This window comes from Schistocerca nitens, chromosome 7 (assembly GCF_023898315.1).
Source record: "Schistocerca nitens isolate TAMUIC-IGC-003100 chromosome 7, iqSchNite1.1, whole genome shotgun sequence".
NCBI classification, from domain to species: domain Eukaryota; kingdom Metazoa; phylum Arthropoda; class Insecta; order Orthoptera; family Acrididae; genus Schistocerca; species Schistocerca nitens.
In genome coordinates, this window is record NC_064620.1 from 390,914,616 (window position 1) to 390,926,668 (window position 12,053).

Genomic DNA, 12,053 nt, shown 5'->3' on the forward strand with positions numbered 1-12,053 from the left:
GTTATCGGGCGACCTCTGGCGACAGTGTCTGACGACAGCTGTCGGTGCCACTGTGAATGCAGCCTAAGCGACAAGACCTACGAACCTTGTACAAGAAAATCTGCATTTCTGGTTGATTCAACATTTTGTAATTGTTTATTTAATGCAAGTTTACGAACTGCGTATTCTATTAGATGTGCAAATTCGTACCAAGATAAATTTTCAAATAAATAATACTTTAAAATAGCTTGTGCCTAGGTACAGTTTACTGTTGTGTTGACACACTGGATCAACTGCGGCAATATATTCCAGGCGTTGATATTTAGTGAAGTTTGTTATCCTTCCACTCTGTGGTACTTGTGAACACTAGTGGAATATATAATCAGCAAATTTTGTGTTACTTTGTTTGAGTTTTTGTGTTGAAGGACAAGATACATTTAAAGACGTACATGAACCATGGACCTTGCCGTTGGTGGGGAGGCTTGCGTGCCTCAGCGATACAGATGGCCGTACCGTAGGTGCAACCACAACGGAGGGGTACCTGTTGAGAGGCCAGACAAACATGTAGTTCCCGAAGAGGGGCAGCAGCCTTTTCAGTAGTTGCAGGGGCAACAGTCTGGATGATTGACTGATCTGGTCTTGTAACATTAACCAAAACGGCCTTGCTGTGCTGGTACTGCGAACGGCTGAAAGCAAGGGGAAACTACAGCCGTAATTATTCCCGAGGACATGCAGCTTTACTGTATGATTAAATGATGATGGCGTCCTCTTGGGTAAAATATTCCGGAGGTAAAATAGTCCCCCATTCGGATCTCCGGGCGGGGACTACTCAAGAGGACGTCGTTATCAGCAGAAAGAAAACTGGCGTTCTACGGATCGGAGCATGGAATGTCAGATCCCTTAATCGGGCAGGTAAGTTGGAAAATTTAAAAAGGGAAATGGATAGGTTACAGTTAGATATAGTGGGAATTAGTGAAGTTCGGTGGCAGGAGGAACAAGACTTTTGGTCAGGTGATTACAGGGTTATAAATACAAAATCAAATAGGGGTAATGCAGGAGTAGGTTTAATAATGAATAAAAAAATAGGAGTGCGGGTTAGCTACTACAAACAGCATAGTGAACGCATAATTATGGCCAAGATAGACACAAAGCCCATGCCTACTACAGTAGTACAAGTTTATATGCCAACTAGCTCTGCAGATGATGAAGAAATTGATGAAATGTATGACGAGATAAAAGTAATTATTCAGGTAGTGAAGGGAGATGAAAATTTAATAGTCATGGGTGACTGGAATTCGTCAGTAGGAAAAGGGAGAGAAGGAAACATAGTAGGTGAATATGGATTGGGGGGAAGAAATGAAAGAGGAAGCCGCCTTGTAGAATTTTGCACAGAGCATAACTTAACCATAGCTAATACTTGGTTCAAGAATCATAAAAGAAGGTTGTATACCTGGAAGAATCCTGGAGATACTAAAAGGTATCAGATAGATTATATAATTGTAAGACAGAGATTTAGGAACCAGGTTTTAAATTGTAAGACATTTCCAGGGGCAGATGTGGATTCTGACCACAATCTATAGGTTATGAACTGCAGATTGAAACTGAAAAAACATCAAAAAGGTGGGAATTTAAGGAGATGGGACCTGGATAAACTGAAAGAACGAGAGGTTGTAGAGAGGTTCAGGGAGAGCATAAGGGAACAATTGACAGGAATGGGGGAAAGAAATACAGTAGAAGAAGAATGGGTAGCTCTGAGGGATGAAGTAGTGAAGGCAGCAGACGATCAAGTAGGTAAAAAGACGAGGGCTAATAGAAATCCTTGGGTAACAGAAGAAATATTGAATTTAATTGATGAAAGGAGAAAATATAAAAATGCAGTAAATGAAGCAGGCAAAAAGGAATACAAACGTCTCAAAAATGAGATCGACGGGAAGTGCAAAGTGGCTAAGCTGGGATGGCTAGAGGACAAATGTAAGGATGTAGAGGCTTGTCTCACTAGGGGTAAGATAGATACTGCCTACAGGAAAATTAAAGAGACCTTTGGAGATAAGAGAACCACTTGTATGAATATCAAGAGCTCAGATGGCAACCCAGTTCTAAGCAAAGAAGGGAAGGCAGAAAGGTGGAAGGAGTATATAGAGGGTTTATACAAGGGTGATGTACTTGAGGACAATATTATGGAAATGGAAGTGGACGTAGATGAAGACGAAATGGGAGATAAGATACTGCGTGAAGAGTTTGACAGAGCACTGAAAGACCTGAGTCGAAACAAGGCCCCGGGAGTAGACAACATTCCATTAGAACTACTGATGGCCTTGGGAGAGCAAGTCATGACAAAACTCTACCATCTGGTGAGCAAGATGTATGAGACAGGCGAAATACCCTCAGACTTCAAGAAGAATATAATAATTCCAATCCCAAAGAAAGCAGGTGTTGACAGATGTGAAAATTACCGAACTATCAGTTTAATACGTCACAGCTGCAAAATACTAACGCGAATTCTTTACAGACGAATGGAAAAACTGGTAGAAGCGGACCTCGGGGAAGATCAGTTTGGATTCCGTAGAAATGTTGGAACACGTGAGGCAATACTAACCTTAAGACTTATCTTAGAAGAAAGATTAAGAAAAGGCAAACCTACGTTTCTAGCATTTGTAGACTTAGAGAAAGCTTTTGACAATGTTGACTGGAATACTCTCTTTCAAATTCTAAAGGTGGCAGGAGTAAAATACAGGGAGCGAAAGGCTATTTACAATTTGTACAGAAACCAGATGGCAGTTATAAGAGTTGAGGGGCATGAAAGGGAAGCAGTGGTTGGGAAAGGAGTGAGACAGGGTTGTAGCCTCTCCCCGATGTTATTCAATCTGTACTATATTGAGCAAGCAGTAAAGGAAACAAAAGAAAAATTCGGAGTAGGTATTAAAATTCATGGAGAAGAAATAAAAACTTTGAGGTTCGCCGATGACATTGTAATTCTGTCAGAGACAGCAAAGGACTTGGAAGAGCAGTTGAACGGAATGGACAGTGTCTTGAAAGGAGGATACAAGATGAACATCAACAAAAGCAAAACGAGGATAATGGAATGTAGTCAAATTAAATCGGGTGATGCTGAGGGAATTAGATTAGGAAATGAGACACTTAAAGTAGTAAAGGAGTTTTGCTATTTAGGGAGTAAAATAACTGATGATGGTCGAAGTAGAGAGGATATAAAATGTAGACTGGCAATGGCAAGGAAATCGTTTCTGAAGAAGAGAAATTTGTTAACATCGAGTATAGATTTAAGTGTCAGGAAGTGGTTTCTGAAAGTATTTGTATGGAGTGTAGCCATGTATGGAAGTGAAACATGGACGATAACTAGTGTGGACAAGAAGAGAATAGAAGCTTTCGAAATGTGGTGCTACAGAAGAATGCTGAAGATAAGGTGATTAGATCACGTAACTAATGAGTAGGTATTGGTTCAAATGGCTCTGAGCACTATGGGACTTAACAGCTATGGTCATCAGTCCCCTAGAACTTAGAACTACTTAAACCTAACTAACCTAAGGACATCACACAACACCCAGTCATCACGAGGCAGAGAAAATCCCCGACCCCGCCGGGAATCGAACCCGGGAGGATAAAAACTGTAGAGGAAGACAGAGATTGGAATACATCCAGAAAATAACTGAGGGCGTAGGTTGCAAGTGCTACTCTGAGATGAAAAGGTTGGCACAGAAGAGGAATTCATGCCGAGCCGCAAGCAGCCAGGAGACTCAAATAAATAAATAAATAAACGGGAGACAGTAGCGCTTCTTCTCGAGCCTCTCGGGACTTGGTGCTGGGCCAGAGATCCGCAAGGTGAGGAAGGGGCCAATGCCGTACTGTGCTTCCATGCCGACCTGGCGACTTAACTTGTTTCTCAACGCTTCAAAGTTCGTTCTCAACGCCAGGTACTTCTAAAGCAATGTCCTCCGCAGGGGAGAGCGTGCGATGTGCAACGACGGTATGTCTGTACCAATCTCCTGCCTGAACGATTTATTTAAACGCAATGTTTGAAACTCCTTTTGCTGTCTTCTGTTGCCATGCCAAGCTTGGTCGACGAGTGAAGGAACAGAAGTGGTAGACAAGCTTAGCAATGTTAAAGTGGCAGCATAATTCTCTTGATTACTCCGCAAGATCTTTGACTAACGTATGATGGATAAAGTTGTATGCTTCGCGCATCGATGATTTTATAGACACAGAAATTTCTACTAACTTTTCAGTGCTAACATTTACTGCGTTCTCTTTTGAACCAGAAGTGCAACAGTCTCTGCTTCCTTGGCATTTTTCGAAGTTTGTAAATTAACGAATGGCGGGAATTTACCGTCATTAATCCACTACCTCGGGATATTCTTCTCCAGCGCGACGTTTACAATCAGTTTAAACTTTGCTCTTAATTCCTCTACGTCCATCAAATTGGAACTTTATGATACCCATTCATTGTCTAACACGGCAACAGCTGCTCATGTGATCTTTCCGACAAAAGAACACTCCTTCGTGATAGATTTATTAACTGTTGCAGCCATCGTCGCTATGATATCATGATCACTAATCCCTGTCTCTACACTGTTACTGTCGATAAGGTCAAGCCTGTTTGTATCTGAGAGATCTAAAATAATTGCATTGCTTGCCAGTTGTCGAACTACTTAGTCAAGACAGTTTTCCGAAAACCTATTCAGGCCTACCTCGCAACACTGTCTCTGGGGCACCTGAAGTGAACCCATAGAAGTTCCAGACTATCTTATGTAGGTTAATTCTCCACCGACTAATATCGTATTACCGAAGTATTTCCACGCCACTGATCGTACACTTTCTGTAAATGGTTCTATAACTGTTACGACGGAATCCGGTGGCCAGTAAAAACTTCAGCTGCCTGATACGCACTTCCAGATAAGCTCGTAGTCAGACTCAAATTCAACCTCGATAGACGCAATGTTCTTGCCGACTGCAGCGAATACTGCCCTGCTATGGTGCCCATCCAGTCTTTTCGATAAATGTTACATGACTCGTCAAATATTTCGGCCAGATTTCGTGACTGGAGACTGCAGCGCAAGCACGAGGCAAGGCTGAGGGAGTCAGGACACAGGTAGGTATGGCCCGGCCGTACGATATATTCCCCTCTCCCAGCTGGACAAGACCGTGAACACCTCGGCTACACCCGGGGAACTATCTGCAACAATCTACTTCATCAGCAATATTGTGCGGTCTTAGGCCAGTATTGCCGTATATTGTAGCCACATTGCTGCGGTATTGACGGCAACATTATTTCGGCGACACACTGCCGTAGAATATGCTGCCACAGTATCTACGAGACATAACGGTAAGTGGGCCAGTTCATTATTGAGCTACGATGTGGGACTGTAAGATGCGAAAGGATTTTAAAAAAAGAATTGCCGAGTGGTTTCATCAGGAGATTTTATAGCGCAGATCGCACGCGAATCGAAGAAACGTGGTTTTTATTTACTCAAAAACTGAACGATTTACTGAAAAACTTCCGCCGCGGTAACACCCCGCCTCGCGTGGCCCCAGGCTGTGTGTGTGCGTAGCGTGTGCAGCGCTATTCGGAGCCGTGGTTCAGCCACTCCCCAGGTCGACATTTATTAACGTGCTGCCCTGTCAGGAGAAGCAGCGGGCCGTGTTGTAGCGGTGTTCCTGCCACAGTATTCTCATGGCAAGGTCGGCAGTTCTGCGAGTCACAGTAGGTGCGATTCCGAACACGGCGACAGCGGCTGCAGAAGACAGATGGCAACGCTGCCGCCTGCAGTCGGTGCGTTGCGGAACGCAGCGACAGACAAGCTATGCAGTTGCCGGGGCGGGAACAACTGCGCGAGGCGAGATGTCTGTTAACACCAGCGCTGTTATTGCGCTGTTGTTGGAAGAGGAAGACGATGACATTTTTTTGTTGCATTCCAGGAAAAGACGAAAGCTGGTAATGCCATTATATAAAAGTAGAACTGCAGAAGGTAGTTACACAGCACTGATAAGAAGATATTTGTTAGGTGATGAAAATATCTTCAGGAGCTACTGTCGTTTAAATAAAAGACAGTTTAATTTCGTGCTCGGTTTTATTCAAGATGACATAATGCCACAGTGCCTAAGAAACGCAATAAGTGCAGAAGAAAAATTATATTTGGCGCTGAGGTAAGCCCACAAAATGTTATACATTATTAGATTGTGCTACAGTTCCAAGACTTTGTGAGAGAGTTGTGGAGGTTGAAGGGCTGCTGATATCACTTGGCTGATGTGTGTTCACTGTGCACCCATTATTTCATGATCAGAAACAATCATACTAATTTTTCTTTTGGCTTCTGCCTTATAAACTGGAGGTAAACTCCTTACAACTGTGCTGATGTGACGGAAAAATAAGTAAATATCATCATCTTTGTGTTCCATAAACGTTTTTAGTTAATTTTGCCTAATTTCGTCCCTTTCTTTCCACACTTTTAATATTGTATCATCATTACTACGACCTTACTGCGTTTTCTTTTCCATGCTGGCACATAACGTTCATCGTTTATTACCACAGACGTTTCACCACTACTTCCTATTGTATGTGTTTCTGCCGTATCTTCTTCCTGTGATGCCGAAAGGTCCAGTTGAGTTCGATATCTCCACTCTCTTCTTGGCTTTCTTGTATTGTCTGTGTTGATGTCAATGTAATATTTGTTCCTCCAGATCTGTGTTGTGCAACACTATCAAGGAACGATAGCTGTTCGTGTCTTTTTGTTTTTGAATTTTTTGAGGCAGCAGAGCCCGTTTCTAATTTGCTTTCCTTCTTGAACCTCTGGTAACGGTCCCTTAAAAATTTCCACATCTTCTTAAAGTCATCACCTGTAAATGGAAATTATATTAGCTGTATGGTTTAGTTTATTTCATATTCTTGGCCACAGGCGAAAGTTACCCGTCTTTATCATTTGCCTATCGTATATCACCATCTTACGTATCAAGAGTTGTTAAAAATGTTTTGAAGATATTAAGAATAAGGCTGCTGCTCATGTTGATGCCACCTTCTACTGAATCAGATTTCAGACGTATTGAAGAAGAATTTTGGCTTAAATGCAATATACCTAATTGTATAGTAGGCGCTATAGATGGAAAACATGTTCGCATAAGGGCACCAGAGAAAAGTGGATCTCTGTTTTTTAATTACAAAGATTTTTTTCAATTGTTCTGCTGGCTATTGTGGACGCAAATTGTAAAATCATTAGCGCTGATGTCGGCGCTTACGGAAAAGAGTCTGATAACGGTATATTTCAGAAATCGGCTATGCGCAAGAAAATAGCCGCAAAGGAGTTTAATATACCTCCACCAAAATGTTTGCCAGGCACAAATGTGATATTACCACATTACCTGATAGGAGACGAAGCGTTTGCTCTCAGTGATTGTATGGTGAAACCTTATTCCAGAAGAGTTGCTGCATCACATCGAGACAAACAGATCTATAATTATAGATTATGCCGTGCTCGTCGAGTGTCAGAAAACGCCTTTGGGCTACTAAGCCAGGTATTTAGGGTATTTTATAGTCCTATTGCTGTAGCGCCTGAAGTGGCTGACGACCTCGTTTTGTCGGCGTGTTGTTTACACAATTTGCTACGAGACGGTTATCTTGAAGAAAATGGTATTCCATTTTATAGCTATAGTTTTAACGAAGCAACCAGCCAAAACAACATGCATAGCTTTTCTCGTTTTGGAGGATTTCTAAACAGCAGTTGTTTTTAAATTAGAGACAAACTTAAAGATTTTTTTCTCCAGTGAATACGGTTCTGTGGCGTGGCATGAGGCAGCAGTTAACAATGGGTGGTGAATAACAATGCATTGTAAATAACGATTTCTGTAAGACGAAACATATATACTGTTGCCTTTTTAACATCTTCATATAATAATTGTTAGTTCACATACGGATCTATTTGTTAGTAAATAGTTGGTTGAATATACGTACTTGTTTTATTTAACTCTTGTGCTATAGCTTTCCAGACGTTACCTTTCACTAAAACATTTCTGTGTTCTTCATGCCCTGCGTCATAAATTACAGAATATTTCGCCTAAGCTTACCCACTACTTAATCTAACTCAAACTAACTTACGCTATGGACAACACACACGCACCCATGCCCGAGAGAGGACTCGAACCTCCGACGTGGGGAGCTGGACCGTGACAAGGCGCCTCAAACCGCCTGGCTACACGGCGCGGCCGTGCTCGATGACCTTGTGGTGGGAGTGGTGAGGGTCGGCGGCGGGAGGGGGGGGGGGGGGGGGCAAGGAGGTGTGGAAGGGTTCTGCAAGGATGCCAGTGAAGCGACTGCTCCCGCTACGAAAGCAAGTTGCGCCAGGTCCATATACAGCTGCTACAGACGACATGTGCGCATCCGCATGGTTTGCATCGGACGGCAAACGTACGGTACATACTTTATTACTAATTCTGCATGTTGTTGTTGTTGTGGTCTTCAGTCCTGAGACTGGATTGATGCAGCTCTCCATGCTACTCTATCCTGTGCAAGCTTCTTCATCTCCCAGTACCTACTGCAACCTACATCCTTCTGTATCTGTTTAGTGTATTCATCTCTTGGTCTCCCTCTACGATTTTTACCCTCCACGCTGCCCTCCAATGCTAAGTTTGTGATCCCTTGATGCCTCAAAACATGTCCTACTAACCGATCCCTTCTTCTAGTCAAGTTGTGCCACAAGCTCCTCTTCTCCCCAGTCCTATTCAATACCTACTCTTGTCCGCAGCTCGTGGTCGTGCGGTAGCGTTCTCGCTTCCCACGCCCGGGTTCGATTCCCGGCGGGGTCAGGGATTTTCTCTGCCTCGTGATGACTGGGTGTTGTGTGCTGTCCTTAGGTTAGTTAGGTTTAAGTAGTTCTAAGCTCTAGGTGACTGATGACCATAGATGTTAAGCCCCATAGTGCTCAGAGCCATTTGAACCATTTTCCTCCTCAGCTCCCTATACCACCATCGAAGCCATTTCCCGGATATCATCCTGTCTCTTCTCCTTGTCAGTAATTTCCACATATTACTTTCCTCTCCGATTCTGTGCAGAACCTCCTCATTCCTTACCTTATTAGTCCACCAAATTTTCAACATTCGTCTGTAGCACAAAATCTCAAATGGTCCGATTCTCTTCTGTTCCGGTTTCCCCACAGTCCACTTTCACTACCATAATATGCTGTGCTCCAAACGTACGTTCTCAGAAATTTCTTTCTCAAATTAAGGGCTTTGTTTGATACTAGTAAATTTCTCTTGGCCAGGAATGCTCTTTTTGGCAGTGCTAGTCTTATTTTGATGCCCTCCTCGCTCCGTCAGTCATTGGTTATTTTGTTGCCTAGGTGTAGGATTCCTTAACTTCATCTACTTCGTGACCATCAATCCTGATGTTAATTTTCTCGCTGTTTTCATTTCTGCTACTTCTCATTACTTTAGTCTTTCTTCGATTTACTCTCAATTCATATTCTGTACGCATTAGACTGTTCATTCCATTTTGCAGATCATGTAATTCTTCTTCACTTTCACTCACAATAGCAATCTCATCAGCGTGCCTTATCTTTGATATCTTTCACTTTGAATTTTGACTTCGATCTTGAATCTTTGTTTTATTTATCACTGCTTCTTCGAAGTACAGATTGAACAATAGGAGCGAAAGACTACATCCCTGTCTTACATCTTTTTAATCCGAGCGCTTCGTTCTTAGTCGTCCACTCTCATTATTCTCTCTTGGCTCTTGTAAATATTGTATATTACCCGTCTTTCCCTGTAGCTTACCCCTATTTTTCTCAGAATTTCGAACATCTTGCACGATTTTACATTGTCGAACGCTTTTTCCTTGTCGACAAATCCTATGAACGTGTCTTGATTTTTCTTTAGTCTTGCTTCCATTATCAACCGCAACGCCAGAATTGCCTCTCTGGTGCCTTTAGCTTATCTAAAGCCAAACTGATCGTCATCTAACATATCCGCAATATTCTTTTCCATTCTCCTGCATATTATCCTTGTGAGCAACTTGGATGCATGAGCTGTTAATATGACTGTGCCATAATTCTCGCACTTGTCAGTTTTTGGAGTCTTCGGAATTGTGTGGATGATATTTTTCCGAAAGTTAGATGCTATGTCGCCAGACTCATATATTCTTTACACCAACGTGAAAAGTCATTTTGTTACCACTTGTCCCAGTGATTTCAGATATTCTTATGGAATGTTATCTATCCCCTCTGCCTTATTTTAAGTCCTCCAAAGCTTTCTTAAATTCTGACTGTAGTACTTTATTCCCTATCTCTTCTAAGTCGATTCCTTTTTCTTCTTCTATCACATCAGACAAATCTTCTCCTTCATAGAAGCCTTCGGTGTACGCTTTCGACCTTTCTGCTCTCTCCTCTGCATTTAACAGTGTAATTCCTATCGACCTCGTTTTCAAATTTGCAGAAGGTTGTTTTGGTTTTCCAACATGCTGTATCAACCCTATCCACAATCATTTCTATTTCGATTTCACATTTTTTTTCATGCAGCCATTTCGTCTTAGCTCCCTGCACCTCCTATTTATTTCATTCCTCAGCCACTTGTATTTCTGTATTCCTCAATTTCGCTGAACATTTTTGTACTTTATTCTCGTCGATCAAAAGTATTTCTTCTGTTACCCATGGTTTCTTCGCAGTTACTCTCTTTGTTGCTATGTTTTTTGTTCCCAACTTCTGTGATGGCCCTTTTTAGAGATGTCTATTCCTCTTCAACTGTACTGCCTACTGAGCTATTCCTTACTGCTGTTTCTATAGCCTTACAGAACTACAATCGTATCTTGTCACTCCTTAGTACCTCTGTATCCCACTTCTTTTCGTACTGATTCTTCCTGACTAATCTCTTAAACTTCAACCTAGTCTTCATCACTACTACATTTTGATCTGAGTCTATATATGCTCCTAGGTACACCTTACAATCCAGTATCTGATTTCGTAATCTCCGTCTGACCTTGATGTAATCTAACTGAAATCTTCCCGCATCACCCGGCCTTTTCCAAGTATAACACCTCCTCTTGTGATTCTTGAACAGAGTATTCGCTATTAGTAACTGAAATTTATTACAGCACTCAATTAGTCTTTCTCCTGTGTCATTCCCTGCCGTAAGCCCATATTCTACTCTAACCTTTTCTTCTACGCCTTCCCATGCAACTGCATTCCAGTCCCCCGTGACAATTGGATTTTCATCTCCCTTTATGTACTGTATTACGCTTTTAGTATCGTCATATACTGTACTTTCTGTACCTCTTCGTCTTCAGCTTGCGATGTCGGCATGTATAGGTGAACTATCGTTGTCGGTGTTGGTTTGCTTACGATTCTGATAAGAACAACTCTATCTCTGCTCTACCATCCTATTCATAACGAACCCTGCTCCCGATATACCATTTTCTGTTGCTGTTGAGACTACCCTATATTGGTCTGAGCAGAAATCTTGGTCTTCTTTCCATTTCACTTCATTGACCCCTAATATATCTAGAGTGAGCCTTTGTATTTGCCTTTTCAGATTTTCTAGCTTCCCTATCAAGCTTCTGACATTCCACGCACCGACTCGTAGAACGTTATCCTTTCGTTGGTTATTCAATCTTTCTCTCATGATCACCTCTCCCTTGCCAGTCCCGCCCCGGAAATCCGAATGGGGGACTATTCCGGAATGTTTTGCCAGCGGATAAACCATCATGAAACTTTTTTCAATTACAGACCACATGTTCTGTGAATACGCGATATTAGTCTTTAATGCAGTGGTTTCCATTGCCTTTTGCATCCTTATGCCATTGATCATTGCTGATTCTTCCGCCTTTAGGGACAGTTTTCCACCTCAAAGACAATAGAGTACCCGGAACCTCTATCCACTCCTCCGCCCTCTTTGACAAGGCCACTGACAGAATGAGGGTGACTTCTTATGCCGTATTTGAGAGGGGTGAAGGAACGGACTCACAAAATTCCAGACCAATATACGTAACAGCGGTTTGCTGTAGTTATGTTGAGCATATTGAAAGGTCAAACATAAAATTATCTTCAGACAGAATAGCTTCTTCGCACAGATCAGCACGAATT

At 42.2% G+C, this 12,053-nt stretch overlaps 2 protein-coding genes across 3 annotated transcripts in view; both read right to left on the minus strand.

The window, feature by feature from the left end:
• The window catches only part of LOC126194720 (speckle-type POZ protein-like B), a 133,900-nt gene that overhangs the window by 96,178 nt on the left and 25,669 nt on the right, over nt 1-12,053 (minus strand). The gene's annotated exons all lie outside the window — the stretch shown is intronic.
• Nucleotides 6,061-8,132, minus strand: LOC126194721 (uncharacterized). Its single transcript, XM_049932970.1, has 3 exons — nt 8,103-8,132; nt 7,937-8,011; nt 6,061-6,828 (listed from the first exon to the last, which is right to left on the minus strand). The coding sequence occupies exons 1-3, from the start codon at nt 8,104-8,106 to the stop codon at nt 6,542-6,544; spliced, it is 366 nt and encodes a 121-aa protein (XP_049788927.1). The 5' UTR covers nt 8,107-8,132; the 3' UTR covers nt 6,061-6,541.